This window comes from Montipora capricornis, chromosome 1, assembly GCF_036669925.1.
Source record: "Montipora capricornis isolate CH-2021 chromosome 1, ASM3666992v2, whole genome shotgun sequence".
Classification (NCBI taxonomy): domain Eukaryota; kingdom Metazoa; phylum Cnidaria; class Anthozoa; order Scleractinia; family Acroporidae; genus Montipora; species Montipora capricornis.
The window spans coordinates 31,916,676-31,929,175 of NC_090883.1; the positions used below are offsets into that span (position 1 = coordinate 31,916,676).

The 12,500-nt window shown below is 38.4% G+C and overlaps 2 protein-coding genes across 2 annotated transcripts in view; one reads left to right on the forward strand and one right to left on the reverse strand.

Annotated features, from left to right (window-relative positions):
• LOC138038825 (unconventional myosin-X-like) overlaps positions 1–5,705 on the reverse strand; it is a 60,850-nt gene extending 55,145 nt beyond the window's left edge. Inside the window, exons 1-4 of the mRNA XM_068884897.1 lie at positions 5,577–5,705; positions 5,358–5,456; positions 2,297–2,455; positions 1,070–1,257 (exon numbers count right to left, since the gene is read on the reverse strand). Of these exons, the coding sequence (XP_068740998.1) occupies positions 1,070–1,257; positions 2,297–2,455; positions 5,358–5,456; positions 5,577–5,597 (467 nt within the window). The 5' untranslated portion in view covers positions 5,598–5,705. The remainder of the gene's footprint in view (positions 1–1,069; positions 1,258–2,296; positions 2,456–5,357; positions 5,457–5,576) is intronic.
• Positions 5,706–6,606: 901 nt separating this feature from the next.
• The window catches only part of LOC138038838 (methylmalonyl-CoA mutase, mitochondrial-like), a 25,684-nt gene continuing 19,790 nt past the window's right edge, over positions 6,607–12,500 (forward strand). The window contains exons 1-6 of the mRNA XM_068884909.1: positions 6,607–6,735; positions 7,534–7,650; positions 8,929–9,060; positions 9,867–9,973; positions 11,122–11,200; positions 11,294–11,398. Of these exons, the coding sequence (XP_068741010.1) occupies positions 6,673–6,735; positions 7,534–7,650; positions 8,929–9,060; positions 9,867–9,973; positions 11,122–11,200; positions 11,294–11,398 (603 nt within the window). The 5' untranslated portion in view covers positions 6,607–6,672. The remainder of the gene's footprint in view (positions 6,736–7,533; positions 7,651–8,928; positions 9,061–9,866; positions 9,974–11,121; positions 11,201–11,293; positions 11,399–12,500) is intronic.

Genomic DNA, 12,500 nt, shown 5'->3' on the forward strand with positions numbered 1-12,500 from the left:
TGCCTCTGAACCTGGAAGTGAATAAACTGGCGATTTTAAAAAAAAAATTTGAGGCGAGTAGTTGCCGGTCTCGACGAGTCAGCCAGCGCTAGCACTGAAACCTAGAACTACACAAAACCCTACGTGGAAGAACCATTAGCAGACAAGGAATGGTTACAAAATTACAGAAAAAAACAAGAGGATAAGGAAGGTCTCGCAAGGGAATTAAAGTCAACGCTTACCAGAATGTCTGTTCCTGTAAGCGAATCTCATCCGCCTTCAAAGATCTTTTTGTTTCGCTGTCCATACAATACTGAAAGTCATACTCTTTGAAGTGAATCTACATGTAGCACAGTGAAGAAGTTTTACCAAGACAAAATCTGCAGCCATTTTTCCTTCTTTTTTGAGGTATTGCGTTTTGCAAGTCGAAGGATTCCTACGTATACTGATTCTTTAAATTTTAGGATCAGCTGTGTTGTTACATCGAGTGGTTATGCATCTTTTAGGCATTTTCAAGGGAATTATTCCTTACTATACTGTTTATATCGCTATTCCTTTTTCACTTGAAGTCACGTGTTCCTTAATCTACGTCACAGCAGTATTGTGACCGGGAAAAATCCATAGAAGACTAAGGTGAATGGTGAACCAAAATGGCAGCAAATTTGAATGTTTTCATATTTCATTTTCAAATCGCAATTTTTTTTTTCGCGAAACATCTATGAGATATGTGTAGATTAAGATGTCGTGAAGAAAAATTAGGTTATGGGCACTTTAAGTACTGTTTGGAGGAAGTAGAAGGGTCAAACTAAAGGACTCTCATAGGGTGGAGAATGTACATCAAAATAATTAAAAGTATTTAGTGTACAATTTTGGAACATAAAGCAACTAAGAAGATAGTTTACTGGAGTAGTCGTTATAAAAATTAATGCAGACTACAGGCTAATGTCTAAAAAATGCAAATGAGCTGTGACATCAATACTCCCGTTGTTTAAAGAATGAGACAACAAAATTATGCAAAATTACATTGTAAGTCTGTAGTCTCCATTTTTATCCTTACTAGTACTGGTGTGTTAGGGTTAGGATTCACTACCTTATAAGTACACACTGGTTTTCTCCTCTCTTCCACATGGAATAGTAGCACTCATTGGCGATGGCAAACACATGAGGAGGAAGCTCCCCAATGTGCTTTTCTCTGTACATTTCCATCATTGATTTGTCATACAATCCTTCAATGATGTAATACGGATTTACTGCACATAGGATTGAACCTATGTAGGTCTGAAACAAGGAAAAACAGTGAAAAAAGGCAGAGGGACTGGGTATGATGTTAATACTGCACCATAATGGGGCTATACCTCAGGGACAGGAATGGAATTACCCCTTACCCTCATTAACACCTGGGTTCACTCTGGTCCAGAGTGGTAGCACCTGTTAAGGTCCCAGCTAAATAAGGGGATCTAACCAATCAGAAGGGCTTGGAGCTTTGCTTGGGCCACTCTTCTGGAGATGAAGAGCACCAAGTTCAAACTTGTCACTGGGAAAGCAACAGGAATCTACAAGTAAATGTACCCAACAAATTATTTTTCCTACCAATGTACAAAGAACATGTAAGCAACTTAATTTGCTATGAGGGCTCGTCCTCGATGCGACAGAAGGTGATTATACATGTAGGTATAGAGAATGAACAGAAATTGTAAGATTGGTCCCAACCATTTCTGAGGGTTGCAAGACGAGGGACATTTCCTTCTATAGATAAGAGTTTTCTCAAGCAATGGTCTGAGCTAAAAGAAGAAAAATTATTCATAAAATTCTTGACCAGTGGGTCCGGCGACAAACACACTATAGACCTTATTCATAAATGGCGGCCAATTTATAGTTCTTTTGTCGAAGTGCAAATTAGCCTACCAAGCCTCGATACCATACAGTGAATTGAAAAGAATTCTTGCTCTAAAATGAGGCTTGGTAGTCTAATATGCACGTGGACGAAAGAATTAAAAATGTGACCGCCATTTATGAATAAGGTCTATGCTACATGTATAGTAACTAGAGTGGAACCTTGGTTTAGAAAATCTCTATACAACCTTGGTAAACCAACAGTACTTAACCTTTTGATCCTACTAATAAAAATTAATGTATACAAAGGACACTTGTTAAACAAAACCCTAAAAGTAAATATACCAACGTTCTCAGCATCTTGGCACTTCATTAAATTAGTTTCACAGTACCATACTGGCAATGAATTAAACTGCACATTATACTGGAAAATGAGGCTGGGAAAGCTGTGGTTCTAAATGGAAAATACAAAGGGCTGGCTTACGTAAATCTTGTCATTTTTGTATCTGAGATGAAGATTGTGTAAAATTGCTGCATCATGGAGATCTCCTAAGTTGGCCATATCATCCACACCATCCACACTTGTTTGGTGCATGGGTGTAACATTCTGTCTTTTGAGTGAATCTTTTCCAATACTGTATGTCTGTTGATGAAAAAAGGGATTTCAGGAACTTAATTATTATCCATTATCTTGCTATTTTATTTTCATAGCATGTGTTTTGGTTACAGTAACGAATCCAATTCCGACTAACAGGTTAGTGAACGATGCACCTTTCCACGTGTTGGTTGACACATCATCAACACACAGCCGATGACTGTGTCGGCCAACAAGTAAAAGCATGTCACCTAATGCATAGGCCACTTCAGAAAATACCATAATACTCTTTGCTTGTACCCCAAAATGTTGCATAAGCATTGTTTTTGTTTTCACTTGGGACCATTGTACATGTAAGTCCCAAGAGAAACTGGAAACAATAGTTATGCAAAATTGGGGGGGGGGGAGGGGGGGAAGAAACAAAATGTATTAAGTGGCCAGTTGGCAGACAAGTGAAAACATGAAAACAGTGAAGATACTGAATTTTATTGATAAATACATGTATGTTATGTATGTAGAAGTTCATTTGTGGCTAGAATAATGTTATACTTTCTGGCAAAGAACAACCGAGTCCCAGCCAGGAAATACATGTACAGTAAAGCCATGCCCTCTATAATACAGGTACGGTACGGCTCGAGCTAGCTCGGTTAGTGAGTAGTTTATTATAATGGCTTTTTAATTACCTTTTGCTTTGTTTTGCAAGCCCGTAATGGCCCGTGGGCATTACAGGACAATAATGCCCTACAATTCAGTCACAATTAGCCAATCAGAGTGCACGTTATATCGGCTACAAACACAAGCCATATAATAATATAAAATAATGAAACTCTCAGAAATGCTGTTACATCCTTGAGACTGGAAAAAACTAAACTTATCACATGAAGAAAATACCAACACATTGATTATTTCATTTAGTAAGCATAATAAGGCAATGTGACTTATTGTTAGTTTGAAGGACCAACTTAATAGCATCAAAGCACCGGACGTGAAATGGTAAACAACCGGACAAAACATCCAGCCTCCGGCCTTATACAAATACCCTGCATGACCCCTCCTGGATCTACCGATGAGGAAGGCAATAAGTTACGATTAACCCATTGACTCCTGGGGGTGAGACTTAACAGATTTTACTCTGTCTAACACCAGACAATTTTACTTGTCGACTGGGTGCGTCCTCAAGCGCCCGAGGAGTCAATGGGTTACATAATTTGGATTTGAAGAAAATAAATAATGACCTTCTGAATCAAGTCAAATACAAAACCACATACAATGTCTGCCTTGACAAAGCCACGAACGGCAATTGGAAGCAAGATGTTGTCCTTTCTAACTTGTAGTGACACTAACACATTTATATTGCTAGGTATCTTTCCCAAGGGTAGACTGTGGGAAGTCTCTCTTTTGCTCAAAAATCCACAGAGAGAAAAAATCAATGTGATATGTGAAGGGCAAAGCCACAAGCCGTGAGTAGCGTGGAGAGCTCATCTCCCTACACCCACACGATCACGGTTTGCGGCTTCACCGCTTGCACATCACGTTCTCTTATCCAATTTTCAAGCAAAAGAGAGACTGCTTGCAGTCTATCCCAAGGGGCAATTAGTTTAACAATCTTGCAGTCTACTGCCATGATCCAGGAATACACGATGTTCTTTTCTGGTTTCCATCCTTGGCTTAAAAACATGGAGTGCTTAAGATCCCATTTAAAATACCTGTACAGACCCCTACAGTCAAACAAAACACCTTCTTTTGTTGTTTAAAGTTTTAATAAAGACTATTAGAAGATCTTGCATCAACTTGCATAATCACCCATAATGCAGAAGTGATAGAAGAATGTTGCAAAAATAGAAGCTCCAATGGATTTCTTTAGTTGCAAGCTGCTCAGCACTATAAGATGGAGAAAGAGTAGGAGAGGCCCACAGCTGTAAAGCTGAAGTACTGTAAGTTTTCTAAAATTTTTCGAAATTCTTTGAATGAGAAATATCAAATATTATTTTTCAAGCTAAAATGTTTAGACACTTTGAAACGTGAGTATTTTAGACAGTTTTCATAACCTTATATTATTTACATTGTAAATAATTATAACTATCTGCCTTTGCACATTTTCTAGACATAATAAAGTTTCCACATGTATAAGCTATGAAAGTTGAAACGCAAACTGAAACCTATGCTACTTCAGATCGCATCAATGATATTGAAAATTTCTTCCCAAATTTCCCACTTCAAAATAATAATTATTATTGCATGCAACACTCAATATCAGCAGGGAAAAAGTAACAGTAAACAATTCGGCCTGAACAATTCTGGTTGTCAGCCAATATTGTTCAAAACAATGAATCTCCATGTTTATAATCTCTTCAAAAGGCACAAAAGATTTAATGTTACCCCGCATTATTTTATTATGACTCATTTTGGAATGCAAAATTATCTCACTTCTGTCTGGAATAGAGATCTACGATATATATGTATACACAAACGCCCATATATGATTAATTTGAGATCTTAAAAGCATATAAATTAATAAAACCCGTCTCTACCGGACAACATGTACAATTTGAGCTACATGTATAATGAACCATAATTCGTAATTACGTATGATCAAAAAGTGTTTCTTTTGGAAAGAAAAAGGCAGCAGATAACAGAGGAAGACTTGTAGGCATGTCTTAATCCACTTACACAAAATATCATATCTGTGCGCAAAAATACTTTATCCAGACCAGAGACATACTTATCTGAATTAACTTATTCTAATGTAAGTGAAAGATTGAACGCTCAAGCATTCAATAGATTCTGAAAGGCTTAAAAAAAGAGCGATTGCTAATGCAAATTCTCATTCTCTGAGTAAAAGTGTCATTCAAGATCGGCAGTTTGTTTCGATCTTTCCACATTTATTAAGTGTGGATCATTTGCAAACACGAGATCCCGACCGGTGTACTTAATATATTTTCCATCTCACCTTGTCATAGTCAGTTCGGAATGTAACTTCTCCACCTTTTGATTCAGTGACCGTGGCGGGAACCCAATCTTTTCCCTCAAGTAACCATACTCGAGATCCCTGGATGGGTAGAAAAGAGACAAGGAATTCGCCTACATTCCAAAACACAGCTGAGCCGGCACTCATGCATGCACAAAGAAAAACAAAAGTAGCTCAAGAAATAACATTATTTAGACCAACCACTTCATAAAACGATTCCATGGCCAAATTTCTCAGATAAAGGGTGCCGGAATTAAGACTTCGGCTTCATTTTCGAGTCTAAAAAAGGCCTACGAAGTGATACAGATATATTTCCCACACTGTTCATTTCATCCTATTTCGTATCGCGGGCTCAAGGCTTTGCAGGAAACTGAGGAGGAAGGGAGGAGCGCTTGCGTAAACCCAAAGGAACGGATTTCCCTGGTTGGTCAGGCATTCAGTTATAAATCTAAGACTCCTTCCTTACCACAATTTGCATAGCACATCTTAGCTGGGCATAATTTATTAAGCGAGAAATCACAATGGTTCAATAGGCTGTTTCCATGACACGGCATTTCCGGTGACGAGACCAAGCCGGTGCAAATTGAAGCTATTTGGGTTCTATTAAAATTTATAAACGAATAAGGTTCCTATATCTTTCTCACATAATTTAATTATTCCTGGAGCCTCTCCTGGGCCTCCCCTATGTTCAGTGCCGCTTCTGGACTTGTTCAATGAGTGGGATTCACTTGACCAATTTTCACGTGCGCCCAGCTGCAGTTCACCAAGCCGCGTAAGAAACACAGGAATTTTGTCTGACTAATGTCAAAGAAAGATTACAGACATTAAAATATTGAAGGTTAGCTTTTGTGCATGCTCAAACTGCTTTCAAACATACGAACCAGGTGGAAAGGCATTTAGTTACTAATTCATTCACGACATCGACTCCTACTTTGTATCTAAATGTAAGACGGGAAAGCGAGAAGGCAACAGAACGGGGCATCAGTGGCAAAGCGATCTACCATGTATGGACAATAGGCCTACATGTTTTTTCTTCCTATGAAAGCAATTTGGGTCAAACAAGATTGACATAAGCGACATCGATATCCCGGGCTTTAGATAGTCCATAGATTCCCTCGCGCTAAAGGAACTCAAGCGAATCGGCCGGAAGTCATGTACATGACACATTACGTGACAGTCATCTTGTTCGGTCAGCTGTCTCTGTTTGTGGCCCTATACTTCATATAACCTTAGTTTAAACAACCGTACTCATTCGTACGGTGTTTACGTGTAGGTTAATAGTGGTTTCTTTTGTGATATGTTGACAAGCTCCAGGCTCAAAAGCAAAGCTCTATTTACACCGTTATCAGCAGCCTATCAGGTATAGCTCATTGTATCGACTTAACGTTGGACAAGCTATTAGCTTTTTGAGACGTGAATGTCCACACGATTCGTTCCTTAGTGAAGGCAGCAAAAAAGTCAAATAGTAGCAGATCGTGTTTTCAGTTCAGTTTTATGTAGTTGTAGTTTCTTCAGCTTTATTTCTTTGTGGTTAAAGTGAAAAGATTCTAATTGAGGATCGTTCCAATTTAATTACCTACCCCCCCCCCCCTCCCCCTTCCCCTCACCGGTTAGGATGGGAGAAATGCTACGCCTTTTTTGTCGGCAGCCCTTGAAAAATAAATGCGAGGGGTTGATATTTTGTTATCACTGTTCAAAAATTGTCTGCAGTGTAGTTTTTTTTGTCACTTTCATGACTTTATCCAAATCCGACTATTGGTTGCTTCTGCAGAGCACCTGACAGTCATTGAAAGGCTGTTCAAGGTTTGAGTGCTGTTAGTTGGTCTTTTCTTGCAAGTTTGCCTGAGTCGCCAATGTTAGAACTTCATAACCATAATGAACACAATATTGTAAACAACGCATGCGAAATGTTGAGAGTGATAATGGTGTAATGTGAGTGTCAGTAAGACAATAATGTGGAAGTTGCTTGGCAATGGGTGAAGGGAAAATAGAAATGGAAGTCAGGAACCCACTGGGCAGGAATTGAACCTAAGACCACATTAACCCAGTGACTCCTGGGGGGGGGGGGGGGGGGGGGTTCTGGCCGGTTAAGACCGGTTTGGGTGTCAAAGGCTTAATAAATATGCATGTTTGTTGAATTACATTTCTCTATTTTTAGGTTGCTGGGAAGCGTTTTCTCCATCGAGAACCATTGCATCCAGAATGGGTTGAACTTGCAAAGAAGCAATTGAAAGGTGCTGATCCCGAAAAAAAGTTAACATGGCACACACCAGAGGTATCGAAAAAATTGTAGCAGAGAAATTATATACAGTATCTACATGACTGTACACACCTCTCTTCAGCGTGCTCTCTTGACTGATTTCTTAATTTTTTTCAGCCATGAAAGGTTACTCTTCTCTGCCAATAAGATTGACCACTGAAATGTGGTGCACTCAACAAAGAGTCTCTCAAGAGAGATTTTCTTTATACCAATCCTTAGAAGTAACTTCTTTGATTCTTTTATCTGACAACAACGAAATCTAGAGTATATTATGAACAAGCAGTTTGCATCTAAACTGGCATAAACTAGAGGTTTTGAAGTCAACAACAACCTTCATTTGTACCGAATAGTGGAATTATTAATTTATAATTACCTTTTACAACAAATGAAAGCCAAAAAAATATATATATATTTATTCGGTACAAGATAGCTGGAATAACCCTTGGGGCATTTCGTAAGGTCAGCCTTTAGTACTTCAAGCATCACTTCTTATGGCGTAAAACACTACAAACTGTAACACCAATTTACTAGAGGGTATAAAATGGGTGCTGGAAAGGTAAATGTAGAAAGAGAGGAGGAGCACTCTCCTCAGCAGCAAGGAGGTCACCATGGCAATTGAGCCACACTCCGTCGGTTCTACAGGACCTGTCAACACATCACTGAGACCAGTGTGGAATGTACACATAACTTATACTTACCCTAAAACATGGGAGGGAGGCCTGAGGGAGGGAAAAGCAAGAGAGTAAGCAACAAGGTGACTCGAGCCAAAGCACATAGCAATGGCCTCCTGGAGTTCCCCCAAATAATTATCTCAGTATAAACCGACGCAGTGGCTTGGTTTTAACTTTGCCAAAAGTATATGATATTTAGCCTCATTAGTTTAATTAAGACATTCAGACACACACGTCAGGTAATTATCATCCATCCAGGCTACAATAACGTTGTGTATGTCACTGACTGAACATAATTAAAACCTCTCTGTGATTGTAATTTCTCAAAGCCAGTTCCAATTTAATATAATTCATGCAATAACCTAACCCATTTATCATAACCCCTGAGAGTGACACTTAACAGATTTTACTCTGACTCTAATGCCCTGGACGATTTTACTCGTCACTGGGGGTGTTCTAGGGCATTTGAGGTGTGAATGGGTTAAGGTCCTGTGCAAATTAGCTAACAATAATTTTATTACTAATGTTTAACCACAGGTTTTGTCATTTTTTGATAAATTTTAATAAATTGATAAATTACATATTTATAATTAGCCTGATGTTGGTTTCTTTCAAAATGAAGGGTATAGACATCAAGCCTGTTTATACCAAGGCAGACACTCAGCTTTTGCAGGAAGAGATTCCAGGAAAGTTTCCTTTCACAAGGGGACCATATCCAACCATGTATACCAACCGTCCTTGGACAATCAGACAGGTATATTGCACACAATGTATTTATACAATACCTCTTATTCCCTGACTGTCATGTGAAACTCTCCCACTGCACTTTTCTGTTTAACTTAGTATACTTTAGCTGTTTCTGTAAGACAATCATAATAGGTATACATGAACAGTACTGCTCAAAGATAAGCAAACCATCAAAGACATTTTAGACTAGGTGTATGCTAGTTTGTTTTTAAAATTCAATATGTTAAAATGTCTCAGGCTGGCATAACTAGTACGTAGTGATGTGTGAATATCTCACTTTTCACAGTTGGTATAAGGTTGGGAAGTTGCCAGTGAGTTAGTGTACTGTACATCAGAAATCTCACAAACTCAGTTACATGTATGTTGATAGGTTACAGTCAAAAGCCGTGAGATGTGGCTATCTTCTCTGATCCATGATCCATTGGAGACTCTGTGGTGAGCAAGGGTAAAATGTGGGTCTTTGACTCGAGCTTCATTACGCAGCTACAGAGTCAAATAATGACTGACAGCATAGCTTATAACTGCATCACGCTGTCACATTAAAGCATATTTTAGATGCAGCTCTAGTCAAAGACCCACATTTCACCCTTTCTCACCATAGAGTCTCCAGTAGCTCAGTGGTTAGAGCATTCGACTAGATCACTGAGGGTTGTGGGTTTGAATCCCATCTGGGTCTCGGATTTTTCTGAGTTCCCAATGGGTTCCATTAACATTTCATTTCATATGTGTAAATCATTCTCACATTCACTCAATGTAATAATGATAATAATAATAATTATTATTATTATTATTATCATCATCATGTGTTTTTAGTATGCAGGTTTTAGTACTGTTGAAGAAAGCAACAAGTTTTACCGTGATAATATCAAGGCAGGGCAACAGGGACTCAGCGTGGCATTTGATTTGCCCACCCATAGAGGGTATGTAAAGGCACAGTGAAGAACCAAATAAGAGCCTTGATTAAGCTGTCAGTTTACAAAATGGGTTTCCTTACCAGCATTTCTCACTTTTTAGTTATTAATTTGTTAAAAACCCAGTATCAATCAGGAAATAATACCTGTCCAGTAATTTACAAAATTTAATTGGGTTGAATTCAAACACGGAGCTGTACAATGTAATTACCTCCTGCTCATTAGAACAAAAAGGAATATGAAATATGACAGGAAAGTCTGGACCACTTTGCCTTGGAATTGAAACAATAATCAGCGACATAGTCAAGAATAAATTCATCCGGTTGAAGGTTCTATTGAGGCAGTACGTTTATGCTCTGAACCTGGTAACAAGACTGTTCCCAGCATCTCGCAACACCTGGAAAGAGAAGACAAGTTTTGCATAATAGTACTTAAAACGCTGCTTTTATTTTATTTCCAGTATGGATAAATTCTAGTGATAATTCCGTATAGTAACAGATATTCAAGTTTTTTTTTGCTAACACATTGAATGACTTTTAAACTCTGTTGCTGTGATCAATGGCCAAAATTCAACCGGCGATCACCCCTTTCTCAAGCAGTGATTTTCACTGGCAGCCAGTGCTTAGAGACATTCCTGGCTATAATAATGATAAATGAAATACACCAAAAGCTAACTAATGGCGTTTTTACGTCACAGTAATTTTTAGTTTCTAAGTGAGTTCATCATCATCTGAAGATCATCATCATTTAATCACCATGGTCATCATCTTCTTCATCGCCATCATCATCATCTTCCTTTATTTGACCACAGTTGTGATGTAGGACAAAACAAGTGTCTGTAAGACCAGTATCTGCTCCTTAAGGTTTTGTCAGAATAAGTCAGGGGCTTTTGTTGGACAAGGTGACCAGTCCAGGACTAATCCAACAAATTTTCAGAAAATATCTCCTTTTAAGTTATTTTGCTTTTTCCCATACGTGGACTGACTTTGAGCTAGTCTTCCTGACGTTTCTCCAAGGGTTTTTTTTCCAGAATTCCCAGTTTTCCTTCCTCACTGAAAATCGGTTTGTAGCTCATTCCACCTGTTAGAGCCAGATGGGCAAATACACTATGTCAGTGTAAGTGTGCGTCCTTTGTTAATTTTTTTTTTCTTTTTCAGGTATGATTCAGATAACCCAAGAGTCCATGGTGATGTTGGAATGGCTGGGGTGGCCGTAGATTCTGTTGAAGATATGAAGGTAGTCAGATAAAAAGGTTTTTCCAAAACGTGACGAATGCCAAGGACAAATTTTGAGCTTGTTATTCACTATAATGCTTTTCTGTCTACTTAGATGCTATTTGATGGCATACCTTTGGATAAGATGTCAGTTTCTATGACAATGAATGGGGCTGTTTTACCAGTATTAGCCATGTACATTGTGGCAGCGGAAGAACAGGTAAGGAGTGACTGGAGAGTGGCCCATATTTGGATAGAGCTTGTGAGCTTACCTCTGTGTTTATTTAACAATTATTTCATGAGCGTGCCTTGGATATGAGATGGTAAATAACCAACAAGGCGTGTAGCGCTGAGTTCAGGCTTTACATTAACCAGTTTCACATCCAACAAGCGCGAATGGAATAATTGTTTTATTAAATTCCTTAAACTCCAAAAGTTTGGAAGTACGAAGTACAAGTGAAAAAAGCGAGAAAATCCGAGCAAAATCGAAAAACACTTGATGAAGATGCGATGTTGTTTAATACCTGGTTGTCAGACAGACGCAGGCTCATCACAAAAACATTTCTTACCTTTCTCCGTACTTGTAAATGTCGGAATTGATCCAAACTTTCTGCAAAAGGAAATTTTTTTTTTGTCTTCATTCAGAGAGAAATTTCGCTTTCCAGAGAAAATTTTTTTTAGCTTACCAACGTATAGCGCAGTCATTTTCCATATAAGGCCAAACCCCAACCTAAGGTATATGAGCCGATAACCGAGATTGAGTGAACCAATCAGAGCACGAGAAAGGTATTAACCGAGGTTGAAAATTTAATAACAATAATTATTAAATTCTCAACCTCGGATAATGCATTTCCCGTGCTCTGATTGGTTCACTCAATCTCGGTTATCAGCTCATACATATACCTTAGTTTGACCTTGTATAGTAAATGATCACGCTTAGCGTTGCTAAACTAAAATTCTTTTCCCCAGAAAGCGAAATTTCTCTCGGTCCAAAGCAAAAAAAAACGTTTTTGTGGAAAGTTTGGATCAATTCCGAAGCTTAGAAGTACGCGAAAAGGTAAGAAATGTTTTTGTGATGAGCCTGCGTCTGTCTGACCACAAGGTATTACACAACGTTGCATCTTCATCAAGTATTTTTCGATTTCACTAGGATTTTGTCCCTATTTTCGCTTGTATTTGGTACTTCCAAACTTTCGGGGTTTAAGGAATTTAATGAAACAATTATTCTATTCGCGCTTGTTGGATATGAGACTGGTTATAGCTATTCCTCTGTGCTTTCTTTGTTTGTCGTGCTAATTAAAGTTACTAAATATAACTTCAAT